This window comes from Xenopus laevis, chromosome 7L, assembly GCF_017654675.1.
Source record: "Xenopus laevis strain J_2021 chromosome 7L, Xenopus_laevis_v10.1, whole genome shotgun sequence".
NCBI classification, from domain to species: Eukaryota; Metazoa; Chordata; class Amphibia; order Anura; family Pipidae; genus Xenopus; species Xenopus laevis.
Window position 1 is genome coordinate 66,597,669 of NC_054383.1, and position 25,852 is coordinate 66,623,520.

General features: G+C 38.3%; 3 protein-coding genes across 4 annotated transcripts in view; 2 read left to right on the forward strand and 1 right to left on the reverse strand.

Moving 5' to 3' along the window:
- Nucleotides 1–19,319, forward strand: part of cenps.L (centromere protein S L homeolog) — a 39,930-nt gene extending 20,611 nt beyond the window's left edge. The window contains exon 6 of the mRNA XM_041568464.1: nt 19,190–19,319. The gene's annotated coding sequence lies outside the window, so the exon portion shown is untranslated. The remainder of the gene's footprint in view (nt 1–19,189) is intronic.
- On the reverse strand, nt 16,093–23,693 carry dffa.L (DNA fragmentation factor, 45kDa, alpha polypeptide L homeolog). 2 transcript variants are annotated; one of them, XM_018225646.2, is made up of 6 exons: nt 23,530–23,693; nt 22,563–22,724; nt 21,185–21,336; nt 19,151–19,340; nt 17,962–18,107; nt 16,093–16,726 (listed from the first exon to the last, which is right to left on the reverse strand). In XM_018225646.2, exons 1-6 carry the CDS (start codon nt 23,624–23,626, stop codon nt 16,532–16,534), a joined length of 942 nt encoding a protein of 313 aa, XP_018081135.1. In that variant the 5' UTR covers nt 23,627–23,693; the 3' UTR covers nt 16,093–16,531. The 2 variants fall into 2 exon arrangements, with proteins under 2 accessions (XP_018081135.1, XP_018081134.1); XM_018225645.2 differs by having other exon boundaries at nt 23,429–23,567.
- A 1,017-nt stretch (nt 23,694–24,710) lies between these two features.
- Nucleotides 24,711–25,852, forward strand: part of pex14.L (peroxisomal biogenesis factor 14 L homeolog) — a 100,736-nt gene continuing 99,594 nt past the window's right edge. Inside the window, exon 1 of the mRNA XM_018225647.2 lies at nt 24,711–24,841. Within this exon, the coding sequence (XP_018081136.1) occupies nt 24,806–24,841 (36 nt within the window). The 5' untranslated portion in view covers nt 24,711–24,805. The remainder of the gene's footprint in view (nt 24,842–25,852) is intronic.

Genomic DNA, 25,852 nt, shown 5'->3' on the forward strand with positions numbered 1-25,852 from the left:
TGACTGGAGCTCTGCCTGTTTTCCCATGATAAAAACCCTGCCAATTACCCAGATAGAAAAAAACAACACTTGAAATTTGTACGATTCTGGTCAAGAATATTATTTTATTCAGTAGCACAAATCTGAAAAAAGTTCCACAAAATGCTATATGGGATAAAAAAATTACCAACATCAACAATCATACCAGAACATTAATGAGCCTTTCTTTTTTTGGCTGCTACAATTACCATCACAAAATTCTGCAAATCCATATCTGTTCCCATGTTAAAGATAAATTAAACTAGATTATGGTTAATGAAAACCTGACTAGTATAGACAAACATGAGAAAATTTGTAAAAACGTGGGAATTTGTAAAAATAACCTTGTCGTGGACATACACAGAGATCACTTGCGTTCAATTTGAAGTTTATTGTTCGTTCATTCCTTCCTTCCAATAAAATTATTAAAGGACATGTAAAGCTTACATTCCTACCATGTATATACATTGGGCATATCTTCCCCACCCAAGCTACATCATTTGTGCTGCATATACCCACTCCATTTGCTAGCACCATCACATTTTCCTAAAACAAATAGCAGCTTTCACCCGTTAGCCATTTTCCCTCTAACACATCATCAGTAACACTGACATCTGCAAACAGGGCATGTATGCTGTAAAGTTTATGCAATGCAGAATTCAGGGTTATATAGACACAGAACTATAGGTTCCATGCAGGATGCTGCCACTTTGCAGAGTGATCTATCTAAGTTGGAAAACTGGGCAGCAAACTGGAAAATGAGGTTCAGTGTTGATAATTGCAAGGTTATGCACTTTGGCAAAAATAATATAAATGCAAGTTATATACTAAATGCCAGTGTGTTGGGAGTTTCCTTAAATGAGAAGGATCTAGGGGTTTTTGTAGATAACAAGTTGTCTAATTATGGGCAGTGTCATTCGGTGGTTACTAAAGCAAATAAAGTTCTGTCTTGCATAAAAAATGGCATTAAGTCAAGGGATGAAAACATAATTATGACTCTTTATAGGTCCCTGTTGAGGCCTTATCTGGAGTATGCAGTGCAGGTTTGGACTCCAGTCCTTAAATGAGCTGGAGAGAGTGCAGAGACGTGCAACTAATTTGGTTAGAGGGATGGAAGACTTAAATTATGAAGACTGTCAAGGTTGGTGTTGTTTTCTCTGGGAAAAAGGCGCTTGCGAGGGAACATGATTACACTTTACAAGTACATTAGAGGACATTCTAGACAAATTGCAGGGGTCCTTTTTACCCATAAAGTGGATCTCCGTACCAGAGGCCACCCCTTTAGACTAGAAGAAAAGAAATTTCATTTGAAGCAACGTAGGGGGTTCTTCACAGTCAGGACAGTGAGGTTGTAGAATGCACTGCCGGGTGATGTTGTGATGGCTGATTCAGTTAATGCCTTTTAAGAATGGCTTGGATGATTTTTTGGACAGACATAATATCAAAGGCTATTGTGATACTAAACTCTATAGTTAATATAGGTATGTGTATATATAATTTATGTGAAAGTAGGGAGGGGTGTGTGTATGGATGCTGGGTTTTCATTTCGAGGGGTTGAACTTGATGGACTTTTAGAACCATATTTATCAAATGATGAGTTCTAACTTTCACCCATTGATAAATATGCTTCTTAAAATCCCATAGGAGTGAATAGAACATGGCTGAATTTTTATTTATTAAGTTCTAAACGGACATTTTGATAAATCTGCCCTAGAGTTTCTGTGGGAACCAGCAATGCTATCTCATTATTGGCTGTTAGACTGGAGTGTGTTTTAGTAATCTGAACTGAGCATGCTCAGTCAAGAGTCAAAGCAAATTCCTACTCGGGGGCCGAGTAGGTTAGAGGAGGAGAATGATTTCTAAGTGATGAGGGGATCCTGCAGCCTTACTGTTAACCTTTTAATAACCAGAGTGGCAGTTATCTAAAGATTTCAAAGAGGCTGTTAACTGATTACATTTTTGTGGAGTGGTTTTACATGTCCTAAGAGAAAATATGAAAATGCTTTCATGTTATAGTTAATCACTCTGTTTTAGTTTACCTATAGTGCACCTTGATAATATTGATTTTGTCACAACTCTGGCCTTGGCTTTTGGGTCAAGCTCCATTAATAATCATGTGCACTAACATTGTATTGTGGATTTTATGTGGTTCTTTCATCAAGTGCAATAACAAGAAGGTCCATTGCTGCCCTGTGCCAAGTTGCATATGCCACGATTGCTTGTAACAAATTATTACCTGCTATTGATTCAATCCACTAGAGTAACACTGGAACTACCACCACATCCAGGCTGGTCATAATTACAAGGGTTCCCGTTCAGCAATGCAAGGACTTTATGCACTATTCAGTAGAGCAGGCTGGCTCGACCCACTGGCCAGGCTCCCACAAGTAATCATAATTGTAAGGATCATTTTTGGATGTTAGTACCTTTTATGAATGGCTTCTATACTTGTACAACTTTTGGTCAATTGCACACCACACCACACTTTAACTTGCGCCTTCTGGTAAAACTATTCTTGGCTGGTAATCAAAAACATTTTGCCAAAGAAGGTCCTTTCCTACAGATCATAATTATTGTATGTCCTCAACAATTTATAGGACAAATAAATAATAAACTGCATAAAAAAATAAGCAGTAAATCTTTGTCTCTGTTACTGGTGACTCCTGCTGTAGTCCTGCCTCCAATATAAATTCTATGTGAAGTAAATACAGACTGATTTCCAAAAAAGATATTCTCCAATTAATGCAGTGTGAAAGTATGTTATGAATGCTGCTTGTCATGTAGCTCAAGTTAAAACTTGATACTGGACTATCCAGAGACAACAGCAGCAGATGGAATATGAATATGAAATGGTAACAGAAGTTTGATAGTTTCACATTCTGCTCCTATAAATACAAAGAACCACAGTGACATATCTATCTATATATATCTATATATATATGTGTGTGTGTGTGTATATATATATATATATATATATATATATATATATATATATGTGTGTGTGTATATGTATGTATAGATATATATATATATATATATATATATATATATATATATAAATATAATACACAAAAGCCATGAATATCCTGTAAATTATATCCTTATAAACGGTGAGTTCTGATGTCATCAGTTATAAACGGTGAGTTCTGATGTCATTTCAGTCACATGACTCATTGAAATTTGTGTATTATAATAAATAAAGTACCCCCAGTTGTAAAATATGAGGATATTAGAAGTTACCTCGGAGTTCCATGACCTGTATAAAAACACTCGGCCTTCGGCCTCGTGTTTTTATATGGTCATGAAACTCCTCGGTAATTTATAATATCCTTATATTTTACAAGAGGGGGGTACTTTATTCACTATATATATATATATATATATATATATATATATATATATATAGCAAAAAAATACCGCACTCAAAAGGCTAAGTTAGAGTAACTGATTTTAATAGAAAAACAAAAGAAATTCCAACGTTTCGATCACATTATAGTGATCTTCCTCAGGAAAAAAAACCAAAAACCAATGTGTAAGCAGTGCAAACCCTTAAGAACCCTCCTGCTGTGCAAAAAATGGAGGGTTCTTAGGCTAAGGCCACACTAGGCGATAGCGCCGCGATTTGACTCGCGGCGACTTTTCGCCGTGACTTTTAAGCCGCAATCGCTGGGGAAACTTTTGCGCTACCTAGCGAGGCGATTTCGAGCGACAATAGAAAAAAGATCGCCGCGTGTGTTTTTACGCTGGCGATTTGTCGCGATTCCCCATAGACGCCAGCGCAAAAGTTTCCCCAGCGATTGCGGCTTAAAAGTCAAATCGCGGCGCTATCGCCTAGTGTGGCCTTAGCCTTAATGGTTTGCACTGCTTTCACTCTTGTTAGTTTTTTTTTTCCCCCTGGGAAAATGTTGGAATTTCGTTTGTTTTTCGATTAAAATCAGTTACTCTGAGCCTTTTGAGTGCACTATTTTTGTCACTTTGTACACAGTTTACCTGCACCCAGGCATGCTGTGTTTTTGTTTGGCGAGTTCTCCTCCATGTTCTATTTATATAAGCAACTTTCAGATTTGGATGTGTCTGTTGCTAAAGACATATCATTGGACACTGGGAAGTCAATTAGTACTGATGATAACCTCCTTTTATAATCCAACCAATCCTAATAATTCATTAAAGGGCAAGTCAATCCCAAAATAAAAAATTCCCCAATAAAAGAAAACCTAATTCTAAACAACTTTCCAATATACATTTATTAAACATTTTCAGTGCTTTTTAAAGTTATTTGTAAAAACAATTGCTATTGAAAGTAGCATTTGATTAACTCCTGGTTGTTGCAAGAGTCTGAGTTTCCCAGTAAAGTTGGGTCTGTTAATCAGCTGGCTTGTCTTGCATTGTTTGAACACCAGGTTAAAGGTTCGTAAGTATACATCGAAATATAAACACCAACACACATTAAACTTTTAAATTGCAAGTACTGGTACTGGTTGTGGTGATCTATGGGGCAGTTGCAGTTGGCACGAAACCAGCATGCGCTGGCCTAGGAGTCCTGCTGCCCCTTGTCTCCGCCGCACCCTGTGTGATGGAGGTCCCTGCTGACTGGGGATCTGCGGCGTGTGGGGGCGGTGGAGAGCGCTTGTTGTTGCTCCCACCACCCGGCCTGTCACTCCTCATTGCTGCTCCCATTGATAGTAGTGCAATGGAACTGACAGGCTCGCTGCTCTCATTGATAGAAGCGCAATGGAACTGACAAGCTCGCTGCTCCCATTGATATTAGCGCAATGGAAATGACAGGCTCACTGCTCCCATTGATAGTACCGCCATGGAATTTACAGGAGAGCCTGCCCCGCAGTACTGCTGCTGCTTTTGGTTGCTGTCCATGGCGTTGTCCCAGGCGCTGCCGCCTGAACTGAACTCCACAAGAGTGCATTTGTGTACTGAAACTCAAACAAAACTATAGGCAAATGAGTGCTTCTTTATGGGAGTAGTGTACCACCTTAGGAGGAACTTATAAGCAGTCTCTTATCTAATACCGATACAAGGAGAATCCTTACATACAGAAGTGCACATTTTGTCCCACTTAGTAGGCGGTATGGGGTGCTGAATGTGGCATGCATGTGGCCTCCAGATCCATGTCTAAGAGTTGTGAAGATACCTGAGGTATTTATTTATTTAAAACGAGATTTGAAGAGGGACCCTTGGGCACATAGGACAGTTTGCTAAATTAGTTATTTGATGTAATGAAATAATTCAGAGAGAGGGATTTGTCTAAATTATTTGTTTTGTTTACTGGGAGAGCCATATAGTACTGTTTCACATTACATCACTCTATATCATACTAAAAGTTCATCCAGTTGATTTGACTTATTTCTATAGATATACCATGACCTGGATGAATGAGAATCTTCACAAACATACTGTATTCATACAGAAAGTGCAGTGCCTCTACTTTTCACAATAGAGCACAAGGACATGTCCACAAGTACTAGCAGGGTGCTAAAAATGCCAGCTTTTGCCTGTTGGCACTTTGCACACTGCCCCACTATCTGCAAATGAGCCCACTTTGTTTAGAAAGCAAACATTTCTATTGCATTGTATCGAAAGCTTTGGCAAAGTCCAACTTGATTTCATTCACTGCAGCCCTGCTGTACAAGTTCCTACTTACTACATCATTAATGGACAGATTTATCAAAGGTCGAATGTATGTATAAATTCAAATATACTCACAACTCGAATGGGAGGTTATTTAAGAAAAAATTAGAACATCTAATATTTCTTCAATTCGAATCGTTTTCCCTATGAAAAAAAACTTGAATGTCAGGAAGGCAATTAATATATTCAAATGGTTCAAAGGACTTGTGCATGAACTCGACCATTAATAAATCTGCCCCTATAAATCTGTTTGACATGATCTGTGCTTCATAAAGCCATGCTTCTTAACAAGCACCACGGAGCACTCCTCTTTCTGCTTATTCTTTGGATGGGTGGGTGGATGGGTGTGCAGTGGAGTGAAAGCCAAACTTTAACAAAAAAGTCAGCTATCTCACTCTGTTGCGTATGTGTCTGCCACATGGGTAATAAAAAGAAGTGGAAGAAGAGGATTGCTCCATTATGCTCTGAATTTTCTGCTAACAAGTGAATGGCCCTGGGCTATCAGTTAATTGAATTCATCCACTGAGGGGTGCCTAATTTTTGGCCTTATACCCCTATATTGGGGGGTGTAGAAGGTGCAATGGAGGCTAATGAGGGAGACAGGTTTCTAACAGTCAAGAGGGGAAGTAGGGGACAGAAGGGTAGGGAGGCTGGTTGTCACGATTGGCTCCCTAAAGTGAGAACATGTGCTAAGCTCCCTGGTCACGGCTCTGCTTCCGTCTGTAGCAATCGCCTTTGGCCTCCGGAGGAGCCCTCAGATGCCGCCAGGTCTTAAGAGAGGAGTAGTCAGGCAGGCAAGGGTCAGATTTGGCAGAGTTCAGAATAGTCAGGTAGGCAAGGGTCAAAACAGTATGAAGAAAATCAGCGAGCACTCCGGAAGCCTCTTGTGATAAGTAAAATTCAGCTTTATTTCAAATACATTAAAACCATTGCATCCTGACGCGTTTCGTATCTAGGCGATACGTAGTCATAGGCATAAATTCACAGAAACTTCTAACGGCTTTTTAAAAGGAGTCTTAAGGAAATTACATCACTCATTAGATCAAACAAGGTGTTTAACATTCTCTAACTGCTCCTGCTTTAACTATTTCAATGCTGTGGTGCAATTTAAAACCGTGCCATTCTCAAACAAATACAATTAAAAACTTTTTATTAAAGTGGCAAAAATGTTATTGAAAAAAGCTCATAGAAAAAAGAACCTTAGAAAAATTATATATATAAAAGCTAATTTTAGTGCCTTGAGGGCTGCCCTACAGAGCATTGATTGGGGCATTAGGTTTTCAGCTAAAAACACAGAACAGAAATGGTTGTCCTTTAAAATGATATTAAATCATTACTGTTCTCAATTTATTCCCTTAAGGACTAAACGTAGAAGCTCTAAGAATCATCCTGTGTGGCTTAATACAGAGGTAAAGATGTTAATGGGAAAGAAGAGAAAGGCATTTAAAAACTACAAATCTGTAGGGACAGAAGCTGCATTTAATGAATATAAACACTGTAATAAATGTTGTAAATCAGCAATCCGGAAGGCTAAGAAAAGAAATGAAGAGTTAATTGCGGTGGAGGTGAAAACTAACCCTAAAAAGTTTTTTTAAATATATTAATAGTAAAAAGATGCAGGTTGAGAGTGTTGCTCCATTAAATAATGGTATCAGTATGGTTGTAACAGATACAGATAAGGCAAATGTGTTAAATCAGTTCTTTTCTTCAGTGTATACAATAGAGGAGTCTGGGTTCACAGGCTCACTTAATAACTGCACGAATGGTTCAGCTCAATCTAGTCAGTGGCTGACTCAGGATATGATTCAAAAAGCTTTAATACAAATTAATGTAAACAAGGCTCCAGGGCCTGATGGCATACACCCCCGGGTTCTAAGAGAGCTTAGTTCAGTTTTAGACCAGCCCTTATTTCTGATTTTCTCAGATTCACTGTCATCTGGTATGGTGCCTATGGATTGGAGAAAAGCTGATGTTATTCCAATATTTAAAAAGGGATTACGATCTCAGCCTGGCAATTATAGGCCAGTAAGCTTGACATCTGTGGTGGGCAAATTATTTGAAGGCTTGTTAAGGGATCACATACAAAATTTTGTCCTAATGAATGGCATTATGAGCAACAATCAGCATGGCTTTATGAAGGATAGGTCATGTCAGACGAATTTGATTGCATTTTATGATGTGGTAAGTAAGATTCTGGATAGTGGGGGGGCAGTAGATGTGATCTATTTGGATTTTGCCAAAGCGTTTGATACTGTGCCCCACAAACGACTGCTTTCTAAACTAAGGTCTGTTGGGCTTAATGAAGTCGTTTGCACATGGATAGGAAACTGGCTACAGGATCGGGTACAGAGGGTGGTTGTTAATGGGACATTCTCTACTTGGAGTAAGGTTCTTAGTGGGGTCCCCCAGGGCTCAGTATTGGGTCCACTTTTATTTAACTTGTTCATTAATGACTTAGGGGAGGGTGTTGTAAGTAATGTATCAGTGTTTGCAGATGACACAAAATTATCCAGCCCAATTAATTCCATCCAGGATGTGGCATCCTTGCAACAGGATCTTGACAAACTGGCAATCTGGGCAGCTAAGTGGCAAATGAGATTCAATGTTGATAAATGTAAAGTCATGCACCTGGGATGTAAAAATATCCAAGCCACTTATACCCTAAATGGGACTGCACTAGGCAAATCCATTATGGAAAAGGACCTTGGAGTCCTTGTAGATGATAAACTTGGCTGTAGCAAGCAATGCCAGTCAGCAGCATCAAGGGCAAATAAGGTCTTGAGCTGTATTAAAAGGGGCATAGAGTCACGGGAGGAGGGGGTCATTCTTCCACTGTATAGAGCACTTGTAAGGCCCCATCTAGAATATGCTGTACAGTTTTGGTCTCCATCACTCAAACAGGACATTATTGTATTAGAGAGGGTACAGAGAAGAGCAACTAAGCTGGTAAAAGGTATTGAAAATCTTAGCTATGAGGAAAGACTGGCCAAATTGGGGATGTTCACGCTGGAGAAGAGGCGCTTAAGGGGTGATATGATGACTATGTATAAATATATAAAGGGATCATATAACAATCTCTCTAATGCTTTATTTACCAGTAGGTCTTTCCAGCTGACACGAGGTCACCCATTCCGATTAGAAGAAAAGAGGTTCCGCCTAAATATTCGGAAGGCGTTTTTTACAGTGAGAGCTGTGAAGATGTGGAATTCTCTCCCTGAATCAGTTGTACAGGCTGATACATTAGATAGCTTTAAGAAGGGGTTGGATGGCTTTTTAGCAAGTAAGGGAATACAGGGTTATGGGAAATAGCTCATAGTCCAAGTTGATCCAGGGACTAATCCGATTGCCATTTTGGAGTCAGGAAGGAATTTTTCCCCCTCTAAGGCAAATTGGAGAGGCTTCAGATGGGTTTTTTGTCTTCCTCTGGATCAACTGGCAGATAGGTAGTTAATAAACAAAAAAAAAAAAAGGTTGAACTCGATGGACATGTGTCTTTTTTCAACCTTACTTACTATGTTACTATGTTACTATGTTACTATGTTACTATGTTACTATGTGAGCTCTATTGAAAACCACTAAGTTAAGCTTCATTGCATTTACATCTTTTTTCCAATAGTATATATAAATCAATGGAATTTCAGAGCATATTCAATAAATTGAAATTATTAAATTATTAGCAAAGAGCGACTTTTAAAGCAGGAGCAGTTAGAGAATATTAAACACCTTGTTTGATCTAATGAGTGATGTCATTTCCTTAAGACTCCTTTTAAAAAGCCATTAGAAGTTTCTGTGAATTTATGCCTACATATCGCCTAGATACGAAACGCGTCAGGATGCAATGGTTTTAATGTATTTGAAATAAAGCTGAATTTTACTTATCACAAGAGGCTTCCGGAGTGCTCGCTGATTTTCTTCATACTTCTAAGTGCACACACCCTTGGCTACGGGTTCGGGGCGATGCACCCGGACCACTTGAGACGTCGGGTGAGTGCTTATTCCCTTATCAATTAGTGACTCCAAGCTGTAGTCTGCGTTTATGTGATTGACCTTTCTACACCCAGGTCATTTTTGTTATTGGGTGAGATACCTTTTATTACTCATCCGACGAACATATTTCTTGGAAATTTTGTATTAGGACTGTGCAGCTGTAATTTTCTTTATCAGTTTGTAAGGGTCAAAACAGGACTCAAACAGGACAAGAATCGCACCCAGGAACAAGTTAGACCTAACAATGGGCAATGAGTTTGAGCTCAAAGCCCCTTTAAATATTTTGATTTCGTGCCATTCGGGTGATGACGTCATGCGCACGGTGCGTGCCCTAGTCACCACCCTGGAAAATGTCTGTGACACTCGCAGGCTCTGAGCAGCTGTTGAGAAGCTGAGCTTAGGGGTTGTCGCAAATTATGAAGCAGCAAATGAGGCTTCTAATATAAGCTTATGCTACAAGTCTGCATATTCAATTCTGATGCTAGTTACACTGTTTTCTGTGCTGCCATCAAGTAATTATCTGTATTAATTACTAATCAACTTACATTTATATTCTATATGATCTGCATATTTTGAGTCAGACCCTAAGCTCAGTAAGTGACAGCAGCACAAAGCATGTGCAGTGAATACGCAGAAAAAAGGTTGGGGACCTACTAGGGCATCTTCAGGGATATAGATTTTCCCAAGGGCTGTGATGCTTTGGACTGGTACAAAATGCCAAAACATAATGTACAACATTTCTAGCCTACTTTTTAGTTGAACTTTACTTCTCCTTTAAAAGGGGAATATTTACGGGAAGAGGGGGTTATTCTTACACTGTACAGAGCGCTGGTAAGACCCCATCTAGAATATGCCGTACAGTTTTGGTCTCCAGTGCTTTAAAGGGACATTATTATTTTGACAGGCAGAGGTCAAAAGGCAGGCTGAAGTCAAATGTAGTAGGGAAAAACAGTAGTCAAACGGCAGGCGGAGATCAATGAGAGGAATCCAAAGGCAAGCCAAGTCGTAACAGCAATCAGAAGAATCTTGTTCAGGTTCAAATAGCGAGGAAAATCCAAGCACTGTTATACCACCTTTATAGTGCTGGCTTCCGAAAGTGGCAGCCTTTATTTGTAGACAAGCACATGCCCCACCCCTTTTGTGGCATCAGAGATTAACGTTTGAGAGCTACCTCGCGGGGCTGGGAGGGTTTAGGTGCACGTCCTATTTTTGTCGACCTTTACATCACTATTGACTTCCTTGTACTCCTCTGTTTTTAACTTATTGCCTTTACTCAACAAATGTGTTTATCACTTCATGCCTAACAACAGGACCACTCCGAGTATGCTCATTTAAAGCAACAAAAGAACAATTATAACAAAAAGCATATGCTGTTCCCTAGCATCTGCATAAAAGAAACATGCACTCTGGTTGCTTTTCTTATGAGTCACTTCCATGTTCAACATAATATAGAGCTGCCATCTGAAAATCTTTGTCACTGATGAAAATCAATTTCAAATAAAGTTATGAGAGAAACTACTCTACGGTTAGATGAGAGCTCTGGCCTACACAGTTAATTAAATCACTTTAGTTGTATAGTCTTCTGTTTCAAAGATTCATTTGCTTTTTTTCCATGGTTTTTACAAACGTTCCTGGAAGATGTCCATAAATATAACCATTAAAGCAGATTATTACATTAAATTGTAAAGGGAAGTGCAGCCCTGGAGTCTGGTAGTATATTAACTGCAAGAATCTGTCATTTTTCTATGAATTCCCTCAAGAATAATATTTAAAAGGTTAGAGTAACCTCTTTAAAGAACCACTAATGTCACTGAAAAATAATGGCACTATATAACAGACACTAATATCAGTTGGAAAAAGCCAAATTAACAAGTTGAGAGCTTTTGATGGAAAAATAGACTATCCTGTGTAACGTATTAATTGGCTTGTACTGAATGGACATAAAGCATAGCCATATATAATAGTCTAACATGGCTCTTTAGTCCAAAAACAGCTAATGAACCATTTCCCTGACAGTTTATTTTACTAACCATGTAAAATCTATGTTGTTGGCACGGAAAAGTTAACACAACATAGCTGGGGCTGTTCTAGAAATTGGGTTAATTACAAGTTCATACCATCATTAGTAAGTGCAATTTAGGTTGAAAAAAGACACGCCCATCAAGTTCTACCCTTTAAGTTTATATAAGTTTATAACTAACTGCTAGTTGATCCAGAGGAAGGCAAAAAAACCCATTCAAATCCTTTCCAATTTGCCTTAGAGGGGGAAAAATTCCTTCCTGACTCCAAGATGGCAATGGGACTAGCCCCTGGATCAATTGATTAGTAATTATGAGTACAGTGTCTGCCATAAGGCAAGGCAGGAACTTGATCATGTTGTACTTTATTGGTAAGCTTAAGAGATTCATTTGCACTTATGTTTTAAAGTAAAAAGAATTGTCCTTTTTTTAGTATGGTGAGCACAGTTACACACTCTGCCTCTGAAACCAAAATTACACTGCGCTCAGGTTAAAATTTAAGTCTAATGGGCTGGAGAGGGAGAAGGCAGGGAGTATGCGGATGTCACTAGTAAATCTAAGGAATTACACTTTAAACATCTGATTTACTAACAATCAAATTTAATTTTTTTTCCAAGAATCTCAAAAAAGTGTGGTTTTCCTATTTTTTTGTAAACCACCTATTCACTGACTTAAAGTCCTATTTTCACAAATCAAATTTTTCCTCTAATTTTTTTTTAAATTTCTATAAAATTCTAAAAAGTCAAGATTTATGAAGTATAAAACCACAAAAACCTCTAATACAAAACTTAAGCAAGTAAAAGCAGTCAAGGTCCTCTGCAAGGACCTGCGTTGACCCTATTGGTCCAACTTTAGCCATTTGGACTTTGAGGTTTTCTGAAGAACTCAAATTTTTAGAGGTTTTAGATCTATTCATATTTTTGTTTGGATTGTTCAGCCTTTTTTTTGTTCCTGCTTTTTATATAAGTATTGAAAATCAGGCCTTAGTACCAGTAATATGTAAGCTCAAGTGACTCGTCAAGGCCCCTCGTACATTAGTCCTACACTATCCATTAGCATTTAACGTTTTTGCATTTCAAATCAAGTCCCCCCAGCAAGGCTGAGTAATAAGACCACAGTGCTTGTACCCTTAAATTTCTAGTTATAGTAGCATTCTAAGGTTGCAGTGCATTTAAAATCAAGTCCCAAAGCAAACAATGTGACCGAGTAGTAAGACCATAGTGCACTTACACCAAACTCAGGAGCTCTAGTAAGACAGCAGGGAGCTTTTAAGCTCCAGCAAATTAACATACACCTGTAAATAGTTCTGTGTTTTAAAGACAGAGTGGCAGCTACAGGCATAGCTGAGCCTGACTGAACCAGATTTCCTTGAGCTGCCAACCTGGAACATTGCCTGGACTTCGGATTGTTTTACCTGTCCTGTTCTGGATCTTTCACTGGTGTGCCAGTTAACTTGCTAATTATCTCCATGCCAGTGTTAGTGCCTACATACTCCTTTGTTTTTTTCACCCTGCCTATGCTACATAAAGTGTTCTTATGCCAAGTATCTGCCCTACCTGTTTCACAGTCTACTCCCTCCTTAGTCCCTGCTAAAAACACCAGACAAGTGACCCATGAGACTCTGTGTGGCCCTTTGATGGTCATTCAGAGTGAAGTTGGCCTGTGCACGAAATGCAAAGTTTGCAAGTTTATGTACAATCTGACCAACATTAGGAACAGATTTCATAAATCACACTACATAAGGGATTTTTTTCATTTTAAAACTGAGGCAGTAACTTATTAGATCACATGCCCATGCAAAAAAGTATATGTTGGAAAAACCATTTGCATATTAATAACGACTTCTGTAGCATGGTCAAGATACTGAACATTCTGAACAAGATGCCAAAAGTTTAACCTTGAGAATCATGTTGGGTATGGTAGTGGCTTTAAAATATCAGGTTTGTCTAAAATTACACTTGGATTGAGAGATGGTGATCCTGAGGGGACTGAATGAGTGCATGTTTTAAAATAAATGTCTCTAAGGTGGATTCTGAGAGAATGTATGTGATTGCATTGGTTTAATTTGAAAGATAATGAGATACTGCATATGTCTCTAATGAAGAATATAGCTTAGTTAAGCTTTATTTTTCCTTTAAAGAGTTGAAAACTATGAAACCCCACAATTAAATTAAATGTAGAAAAAAAGCTCATGCTTTGTGATTAGTATTCAAAATACCTGATCAACCAGGTACTTAGCATATACAGAAACGAATTAAAAAGCAAATAATGACCAAAAAAGCAGAATTAAAAATAAAAAAATGGAACTGCCCAAACAGCAAACAGGTGGTTGTTATGTGTCTGCCGGGCTTGACTCTTATAATCAAATCCTAGAAGTGATCCAACAGACCTGTTTGTCCTCTGTCTTGCCAGGGGGTTGTCTTGTGCAAAAATGAGCTTCATCAGTGGCAGATGCATAGATTCTACAGTTTTAACTTGCAGGAAGAGTGTTTAAGTGAACTATTGCCTGTGAACATAGGTGCTTCAATGCTAAATGGGAACGAGAATTTACAACTATAAGAACTGTGTTAGTAAATCATTTTACCCTGGTGGGGCTAGTCACAGTGGACTCCAGTATCAGTTTGACAAAAATGTCTGATACATGTGATGGCTATTATCATTTGCATAAAGTTTATTTGGTTTATCATATACTTGGTGGCTTAGTGCTATTTTTCACAGTCAGCCTTTGACTCCTCCTAGGCACAAGTTACATAGCAGATAACAGAAAAAACACCATTGTATTGAACAGAACTTATGTTATGAGCTATGTAACCTGTGCCTTTTCTCTTTTTTCCAGTTTGAATGGCTGCCCCCATGGCTACACAGCAGCTTGTTTATATAAACTATAGTAGTCTTTCTGAAACAAACACACAGCTTTTATCAGTGCATGCTAACAGTATATTATATGTTAATTACTTTAAAATGCTTTCATTTTTTTGGTGATACTGTTCCTTTAATTTACTAATGTATTTTCCATGTTGATCAAAAGAAGTTAAGTACACAACATACAAGGCATTTTATAATTCCAAAGCTCAAAAATATAAAACAAATCCTTTGGTAACTCTAACCAAAATGAAACTTAAACTACATAAACCAAAAACAAATGGAAAACCTAAAACAACTTATATGTTAATTGAACCTGGCCTATAGCTGTAGAATACCTGTTAAATACAATCCAAAATGAACTAAAGTATTGATCTTAGAAACAGAATTGCTTCTGTCATATCCTCCTTCATAGAAGCTCTTAAACCGGATTTGATTATTTTCAGTGCTGCTTGTATTTAAAGTTATTAGTAGTTGGAGTTGGTACATTTTTGGCAACTCCAAACCCAAAATTGCTTCAGACTCCAGAGCTCTGATTAACAACTCCTGGATCCCATTAGGTATAGCCATGGTGCTGAAATATTACATGGTGCCAGTGTCTCCATTACTAAGGAAAAAACACAGGTTGCCATTACCAAGGAAAAAACACAGGTTGGTCCTGTGCCACACCATACGTTTTTGGCTTTGTAACTTGTTCACATTCCTAATGACATCAGGTCAGGAAAAGCAGGAGCAATTGTTTTGAAACATTCTACTTTGAGAAACGTACTAGGGACATATGAACAGGGCACACTAATTGAGACATCATACTAGGTACATATGAATAAGGCATGCTATTTGACACAGTGCATTAAGGCAATTGTAGACAAGGAAATTAGTCTTCAGTGACATTTCTTCTTCAGTGGGCTACTAATCTCCTCCCAATGCTTTTCCAATGGTGATAAAGTAAATCGCTGGTGGTAAAACATTTGTGCCCCTTCAGCTTTCTGAAGTCGCCTGAAGTTTTCTTGAGAGGCAACTTTGGAAGGCCGAAACGTTGCTTATGTTTTACCACCGGCAGTCGCCAGTAGGAAAGCATTTGGAAGAGATTAGTCATTTGCAGAAGTGTTGATTTGTTGCGGGAAACTAATCTCCTTGTCTACCATTGCCCTTAAGCACATATGAATATACATGCAATTTGAGTCAGAGTACAAGATAAATATGAAAAAGGTACACCCAAACTGACAAGACTATTGCTCCAGTGATTCCAAATAGCACTCACGCGACACTGCAACGTGCAATCAGTGTGTAGTTTTATTCAATATTCCAGCTGGGATCTTGAATAAAACGACACAGTGATTGCATGTTCAGTGCCACATGGAAATATTGGGATTTATGTATATATTACCTCCATAAATGGCGGAGTTACCAAATAGAGCACAACCTACATACAAATCCTACATCAGCCCCACATATGGATTAAAGTTATGTTCTGTATTGCTCCAGTGATGCCAAGTTTACATGTTCCAACATACCACACTGCTAAAGCATTTTGATACAAAATACAATTAAGATCTTTAGAGCGTTTACTCATAGACAGACTTTTATGTTGAATCAATATCTGTATAATGTATCATCCAGGTAATGGATATGCATTTATATAAAATATACATGCACCTGTTTAGGAATGCTCTCTGTCCACAAACAGAAACATAAGTTGTCTACTTATAAACAAATCTATCTCCCTTCTTATGAATAACAACTTCCCTTTAAAACATACTGCCCAGTAAGAAACTGGAAATGTACAGGCACTGACAGAGAGCCACATGTTGCCGAAAACACATACTGTTGACAAAGCTTAAAAAAAAAAAAAAAAAAAAACCCCAGAGAAATACCATGTAAAATTATTTAACATTGGCACTAATTTCCAGATATCGGTCCCATGGTATAAAACTTCATAGATCATACTGTCAGTTTAAGCTTATACATGCTTGTCTTTTAGGGCAACAATGATGCTCCAGAAATTATGATTTTTCATTGGCAACCTTTAGGGCAGGTTTTTTGTTGATATGGGATAGATTTGTCAGAGAATTCAGAGACTGCACTTGCTCATCACGTCGCTTTAACTCTTGATGGCAGCTATTTTTCAATACCTGTATCTTCTCCTCATTCCATCCCAATGCCATCATCAGTGCTTCTGTATTTTCCTCATTTACATTCTATGGAAAGTTACAAAGGTAAAGTTATATTACAATTTACAAATTTGTACATTCATAACAGCAAATAAAAAAAAAAAAGGTTATTCACATGCTATAAAGGTGATACAGGCCCTTGTGCAAACAGATGATTATATATATATAAAAATAGAAACAATGCTGAACACAGGGAATTAAACAAGAGATACTTCAGTTAGCAGCAGATCAATGTTTTTGCTCTCACTGGGGCCTCTCTCAGTATATCAATATCCGCATGATACAAAGAATAAATAGGTTTAGGGTGAGTTGCAATTTATTCTTTGTATCATGCTGGTGGTATTGGTATTTTGATAAAGACCCTAAAAAGGGCAGAAATGTTGGATCTGCTAAATAAATATCTTTTTTGTTTAAATTCCTGTGTTCAACAGTGTGTGAGTGTGTGTGTGTACACACTACATTTGGTTAAACCATCCTAATGGTTGCCCTTTTATTGCTGCCTTGACTGCATGTATTTCTGCTCCAGACACTTAGTAGTGTCAACAATATGAATAACATCTTCCACAAAACATTATAATAATTCACATCAATGTGAATATGCAGGTCTTCTAAACAGTTTAATGCCAGATATGAATGTGAATATGTGGTAGGTTTATCACTTTCCACGTATCAATAAAGTTTTCTTGTGTGGGAATTTCAGAACTGCAGACGATTACCCAAAATGCTTTGGCATTTTCTCACAAAAATTATGTGGGATCTAAGGCACTGGGAGAGTACAACAATGATGCCCTTCAGCAACCACAAATAGCTCATAAAGGGCCAGATGGTAGCAAAGTAGGAGCTACAGTGGTAGCAGACTAAGATGCCTTCTGCACATTCTAGCAGATGCCACATGAAAATCTCTGAAAATTGAGATTGTAGCAGTCACAATTCCCAGTGTGCTACAGGTCTTGCTACAATGCCATGAATTATACCGTAACTAAAACTATACAGAACAATCCGTTGGTTATGAGGCAGGTTATACAGAGCTAGTCAGCTGCCCCTCTAGTGCAAAAGTTTATTTTATATTTCCCTCAATACTCAATAGATTTAGATACTAAGCAAATCATTCATTCTAAACAGTTTTCTCTGTATTTTAAATGGTGACATTTAAATGTAGGTGTGTCACTGTAAGTTTTCTTTTCAAATGTGTATAGTATATGTTTTTCAAAAGCAAATTGTTATATATAGTTTAAAGCAGTAAATGTTTAAACATGACTCACCTCTAACTCCTTATTCGACAGGCTGAGGTGTGGCAGATCTTTCTCCTTTAATATTTGTATTATGTGGCTGGAAAGCAAAGTCTTGCAGTTTAAGTCTGAATGAGTCTGGATATTTCTACCAGTGTCTACTTCATCTTCAGCAAGCTCTAGTTAAATACAAAGGATCAGTATAAAGACAAATGTCTATAGCAGTGCTGTCCAACTTCTGTGGTACTGAGGGCCAAAATTTACTGGGCTATTTGGTGGAGGGACGATAGTGGAAGTTAGTGTTGACCACTCCCCCTTTTAAACCACACCGACTGTAAACCAAACCCATACAAGAACTTTTAAGATCATATCCACATTAATGGTGGTAGCATACCAAAAACCCAAATGGTTGGTGCACACTGCAGGGAAATCCCTCATCACACTCATATGTGAAAAATTGAAGTCATGTTAAAACACCGTTAAATCCATATGCCTCATCCTTCCCTGTGGATAATACAACATCCCCCAACATATGAATTATACATATGAACCTTAGGGGCCCTTAACAACAATATCCAAATGCTTACAAACCCCAAGAACAAACCCCTAACAGGCTAACATTCCACAGGTAACGTAGGGCAAGCAGAGAAAGGCACACACAAGCAGCACTGAGTAAGCAGAGAATGGCACACACAAGCAGCACTGGGCAAGCAGAAAATGGCACACCTAAGCAGCATTGGGCAAGTAGAGAATGGCACACACAGGGAGGGAAGGCAGAGCAGGAGACAGGGAAAGCTATCATTCTAATATGTACTACACGGTGCTGGTGCCCCATTAGCATTTTGAATAAGGTGTGAACAATGTGGTGCAGTTTAGTCTGGGTCTCAGGTGTGAACAGTACAGGCCTTTAGGATATAAACAATAGAGTTGTCACAAGTGTGAACAATGCAAGGGGATCGCAGGTGTGAACAATACAGGGGATTAGAGTCTGAATTTGAGGTTTAAACATTGCAGGGGACAGTTCATCTATGTAGTGATACCTTTTAAAACTTACATATGGTAAGCAGACACAGCATGTGGGGGAGCCACAATAGGGGGGTCACCAGTTGGACAGCCCTGGTCTATAGCAAATTAAGTTCTATATTTCATGGTCTTTAGTGGATTTATATTCCACTATAACCAGCTAATCATCTAGCAAATTTTCATATTTTGTATACTGTACCTATTGTCTCAGCTTCAGAAGTTCTTTCTTTATTTACAGCTTTCAGATACAGTTCCAGAAGTTGCTTCGATTGACGCTCTTCTTCCCTGCGGTCCAGCACACGCTGAAGAGTGTCCTGTAGCGATTGTACTTTCTCACAGCTTACCCCCACCACTCCTGCAAGCTCGTCAACAGACACTTCAGTTAAGATCTACAAAGAAATGAAAAGCACTTCTAAGATTTTTCTGGATGATTAACTACCATTCTCTTCAAGTTGATAATAATGCAGATAATTGCCATTTTATGACATCCTTCATAATGTCACACCACACTTTACCTTCCCTTTGAATTACTTCCCCCTGCAATTATTTTGCCCCAGAAGTTGAGATTCTTTTTTTCTTCTGAGTGGTTTATCATTGTTTAGTGGTAAGCACAACTTTCCCTTTTTTTTTTTTTTATATATAGTTTATACTAGAGCAATGGCCATCTTCATGTTGTAGCTACCATCATTGCCAGCTACAGTCAGGTGATGCCAGTGCTGGGCAATAAAAAGGGCAACCTTTTTGGAGTTTTAACCTTGGAAAGCAAGTTGCAGGTAAAACATAGTCCCTGTGAAAAACATATCATGAAGCAGTAGCATTCTTCATAAAACAAATTAAAGTGAGTAGACTGGCCACACTAGGGGTGACTTGGATGTGGTTAGCCAGCTTTGAATTTATTGGAATATATGAACAAATAATCCCTGTTTTGTTGTAAAGAAGGGCATTTTTTAGTCTTAAAGGGGAAGGAAACCTAGTCGGCGCAAACCTCCCCCCCCCCCCACCCGTTTGTTGCCCACCCTCCCTCCTCCCCCCTGGCCTACCCGTCCCGCTGGGCAAATGCCCCTAACTTTTTACTTACCCTTCTGCGCAGGTCCAGTCCAGGGAGTTCACAGACGACATCTTCTTCCACGCGATCTTCCTGCTTTGAACGGCGCATGCGCAGTAGGATCATTTCGCCGGTACGATCTACTGCGCATGCGCTTGACTTTTGGCGCATGCGCAGTAGATCCGTACCGGCGAAATGATCCTACTGCGCATGCGCCAAAACGCCGTTCACAGCAGGAAGAAGATCGCGTGGAAGAAGATGTCGTCTGTGAACTCCCTGGACTGGACCTGCGCAGAAGGGTAAGTAACAAGTAGGCCAGGGGGGAGGAGGTAGGGTGGGCAACAAACGGGTGGGGGGTTTGCGCCGACTAGGTTTCCCTCCCCTTTAACGTCATTAAAATATGGTTAACACGATTATGTGGTGACATTCTCATTGCACCCCGCCAAATGATTTTAATGTTTAGCGGTAAGCAAAAAATTTCTCTTTTTTGCTATAGTAATCTTCAGCAGCACAATGGGCAATAGTTCTATCATATAATAATTACTCTGAATTTTAGAAAAAGCTGTCACTGGTGGCAAATGTCTGAAGTAAAGTAAAATGTAAAACATCCCACCAGAGCACAACAAATACTAATAAAATACTAGAAACTAATTTTATCTTGTATTGTAAAATTAAACTTCACTAATAATGCAAACTGTTATGCATCTTCGGATCCCATACAAACATTTAATGAAATTAAGAATTGGCAGACCAGATTTCACAGTAGGCACAGACCAAATGTATTTAATGGCAGGACAGACTGTAGGAAATGCCCCCCAAGGGGCAAGTCCATGTAGCAATAGCTGGACAGTAAGTTTAAAACTTACTGAATTACCCAATCATATCACTCTGTGTATTGCAACCATCAGAAACAAGGTTTTATGCTGTAATATTTATGAGCTGAATAAGATGTACCACTGACAGCTTACTTTGCAAACAAATCAGTTCCAAAGTAGAACAGTTAAGGCCACATACAAGTATGCACATGGGTTAATATTTAGTAAAAAATTATAGGATTATTCTGTAATGTGGTAATTGTGTAACAATCATTTTAAATTAAAGAGATGTTTTACAATATGATCCTTTTTTTTTTTTTTTTTTTTAGAAAACACTAAGGATTAAATACATAAAAATACTATTTTTAAATACCTGAAGTTCAGATTCTGACATAAGAATGATGTTGGACAGATTTTCTTTCAGCTGCAAAGCCAAGTTTTTCCATCTTGCTGAATCTGCACCATCAACCACACTCTCATCTTCCACCTCCATGGAGTCCTTTGCTAACCATGCAATTCCTCCATCTGCAACAGGCATGTAGTGCAGTTTAACAGCAGCCAAATCTCTTATTTTGTCTTTAAAGGCTTCTTATGAAAATAATGAACACAGCAAGTGACCCCTTCTTAAATGGGAATGGCCCTTGTATTTGGCTGGATCCTGCTACAAGCCCAGATTCTGACTGAATCCTGAACCAATTCCTAGATTGTTGCATCTCTGCTAATTTTTCTTGTCAAATATTTTTCTGTTGCTTCCAGGTCCAGTTTTTTTTTTACTTCTTTTTAAAGGGAAAATATAAGCTCATTCAGTTGGGCTAATGTAAAAAAAACACTATCAGAACTTTCAAAAATAGAGGCATTTCTTTTTACATACATTTCACTGCTTAAAAAAAATATTGTTCCAGTGTCTCAGACATCCCCTGCACCACCCTCGCAAATGCATGCGCATTAAAGAACTTCTTTGCTAATCTCTGTGCATATGCTCATCTTTAATAGGCCCAAGGGATGCCTAGGACATCAAAACAATATGGTGCTGCAGTGCTCAGAGGAACATCAGACCAGGGTATTTTTGAAGAGCAGAAGTGCTAGCCCTAAGTGCCCCTGCTGTTTTGGTGACAAACTGCAAAACATAAATCGCGACATAAGTCGCCGAAGTTGCCTCACGAGGAAACTTTGGGCGACTTTGAAAATCAAAGTGGCGCAAGTGCATTGGCACTAGCGTTTTGTCATTATAGCAGGCATGGCGAAGGCAGTTCGGGGAGATTGTCGCCAGGCGACTAAATCTCCCCGAATCTGCCGGTGTGCTTGAGGCCTAAAGCTGGAAGATGGAAGTCTGATACAGAAGCCCATGTGTACACAATAGAAGGAAATAACTGTGTTGTTTATTTTGGCAGATTTAGAGCAGCATTACTTTGAGGGTTTACTGGCAGGCCCTGACTGGCCATCTGTGGGTTCTGGCAAATGCCAGAGGGGCTGCTATAAGAAAGTCATAGAAAGTCAGTATTTAGTGGGCTGGTGGGGGCTGTTTGGGCCTCTGCGTGGGCTGATTGGGCCTCTGAGTACCTGAAATACCAGGGCCTATTTTGATTCTCAGTCCAGAGCTGTTTACTGGTGTATTTAATAGACCTGTCTGGTAAAGATTACTTAGTTTTAACCTTTCCTTCTCCTTTAAAATAAACAATTGCCAACACTAATTTCATTAGTGCCCCATTTAGAGCCACCCAGTGGTTAAAACATTAAGAATGTAACAATACCTAATGTTGTGGGAGCCCACTTCGTGTTGCCTGTCAAAACCACAAACTTTGTGTTAGGAGGTATGCAGAGAAAGTAGTCTTCATCCTCAACAATTGTGCCATCCTCTGCAAGGACAAGTGTGATGGGCTCCACTGATGAGTCCAGAGATAACATTTTACATGCTGTAGAGGAAAACTGATTCTAGTAAACATGATGTGAAACTAGATACATGAATCTTAAATATATTGATCCCTCCCTAGTTTTTTCAAATATATTTTATTATTAAAACATATTTATAAATGACCAACAGAGTGCACAGCCCCGGATATTCCAAATACAGGTATGGGATCTATGACTTGGAATGCACAGGTTTTTTTGATATTTGATCTTTCTGTAATTTGGAGCACTGTTCCTTAGGGCTACTAAAAGAAAAACTTTGAAGATTAAAGGTAATAAAATAGTTGTTTTGTGGATATATGCAAGCTTAGTTAAGTACAGGTACTGTCTAATTGTTAAAGACAATGCAAATACCTACAGAAGACGAATTGCTTGTTTAACCTGGACTCCATGGGAAGTGACATCACCATACCTCAGAACCTTTAGGAAAACTGGTTTCCATTTAATACAATTATTAAGGGATGCATAGGATGTTATCTCAGCTATATTACTTTTCATATAACTTTGCTTAGAAGACGCTTTAATAAAATGGCGTACTGTCAAACTGGATATCTCTGACTGAACAAACTTACGCATGTAAGCTAAATGGTTAAAAACATTATTTACATATTTTGGAAGCACGTAAACTGTAAATTCTACTAGTATTTGGGACAAGTCCGTTCGCAGATCGCATCGTTATAGTTAAAATATATCAACATAATATCAATACCTGCTAAAATAAGTGACAGACACATAAGCAACTCTGGCAGTCTATGAATAATACGTTACGTGCACGTCTGTCCCCAACACGAATACAAACAACGCTCACACCTTTTTCCAGAAGTTCCTGAAGAGAAGCTGCTGCGACGCCATATCTTTCCTTGCTTCCAGGTAGGCTAACTACATACGCTTTTTGATAACCCGCCATTTCCCTTAAGGCGTATATTATTCTACGTTTCCTCCACTTGCATCCGCATTCTGAAGAACTTCCGCGTTCTACCCGCGCAGTGCATATAGGGAAATGTAGTGTAACGGAGAGGCGCTAGAACTGTCAGTCCATATAGGGCAACTGGAAGCCACTATATATATATATATATATATATATATATATATATATATATATATATATATATATATATATATATATATATATATATATATATATATATAGTGAATAAAGTACCCCCTCTTGTAAAATATAAGGATATTATTAGTTACCGAGGAGTTTCATGACCATATAAAAATACGAGGCCGAAGGCCGAGTGTTTTTATACAGGTCATGGAACTCCGAGGTGACTTCTAATATCCTCATATTTTACAACTGGGGGTACTTTATTTATTATAATACACAAATTTTAGTGAGTCATGTGACAGAAATGACATCAGAACTCACCGTTTATAACTGATGACATCACTACTCACCGTTTATAAGGATATAATTTACAGGATATTCATGGCTTTTGTGTATTATATATATATACACACACACACACACACACACCCTGGTGCAATCGCATCTGCCACTGCAGTTAGTATTTACATTGGAATTGTCAGTACTATATATCAGGTCTTTAAATGGTAGTGCCTATTTACGTTTCATAAACATATCAAAAGAATTCAACAAGAGAAACATGAGAAATAAGTAGTATGAAATTAAGTATAGATAGTATTAGAATATTTAAATATTAAGTCTTTAATTTCATATTATTATAAAACAGAAATTTAAAAAAATGTTGCTTTCACGGTCCTTTTTGGTATGATTTTTTTTTTTAAAGTTGTATACATGTTTAAATTCGTCAGTCAGACAGTCAAGCAGATTTCATCGTAGACTGCCCGGTAGTGTCTGTTTAAATACATAATGGATCTGTTCAGGGACACGAGAGCAGTATATAAAAACAAGAACACGTTGTGCAATATTTTGTGCGCCATAAACATATAGAAAACCAAATATTGTTATTATACAACTTTAGTTAGCAACAAACTTCCATCTCGCTTGACAAAGCAATATAACTTTTACTCGAATAGATCGGTGCTCTGCTAATTCTGCCTGTGAGAACTTGATGCGGCGGCCATGAAAACCAGTGTTTGATTGGTGAGGTCTGGGAAGATGGCTTCTTCTGATCAGACTGATCAGTCAGTGCAGGTAAGGCGCGGGTCTTACTAGTTTAAAGCAAGGCATTATGGTTTGACTGTGTAATATTCACGTTGTTTGGATAAGTGATAGGCCGCCACGGATATGGGCATTAATTGTCTTCGTTGTTTGATTAGTGCACCTGTTATTCCACAGCGGAACTTGGCGTGCACACATGGCCCAACATTGGACCTTAACTGTTATCAGTAGATTTTCAGATTTGCCCGTATCACGACACTTGCACTACTTCCGTGTCTTTCTTGTTTTGTCTCATATCTTTTCTCCGTTAATATGTTTCAGGCAAGTAACACACTGAAATTCTTGAATATAGTACAATAATTAAAAACTGCTGACCTATCCAGTTAGTTAGCTGTTGCCATACGTTGCGTGCAGTGGATCACTTTGCTAGGTAAACAAACTCCTCTAATGTTTGAGGGTCCCTTTATTTTCTAAAGTTTATTTATGGTGGAAAACCTAATTAAAATATTGTTTCTAATTATTTTCCTCCAGCAGTGTGACGTTATTGCTTCAGTTACAAAACATTCATGGTTTGCTGCTGCATATTTCCATAAAGCTATTTTTGTATTATTATAAATAACTATTTACTGCTTGGTAAATGTCTCATAGATTTGCAACACAGGCCGCCACAGTGTCAGGCAGGTATCTTGTATTGCTGTCATATTTGTAGTCCAGCAGGTTAGTCCAAAGGTTGGTTAAAGGGGTTGTTCGCCTTTGAGATAACTTTTAGTATGATGTACAGAGTGATATTCTGAGACAATTTGCAGTTGGTTTTCATTTTTTATTACTTAAGATTTTGAGTTATTTAGCTTCTTATTCAGCAGCTCTTCAATTTGCATCTTAAGCAATCTGGTAACTAGGGTCCAAATTACCCTAGCAACCATGCATTGATTTGAATAAGAAACTGGAATATGAATAGGAGAGGGCCTAAATAGAAGGATCAGTAATAAAAAGTAACAACAACTATACATTTGTAGCCTTACAGAGCATTTGTTTTTTTGGAAG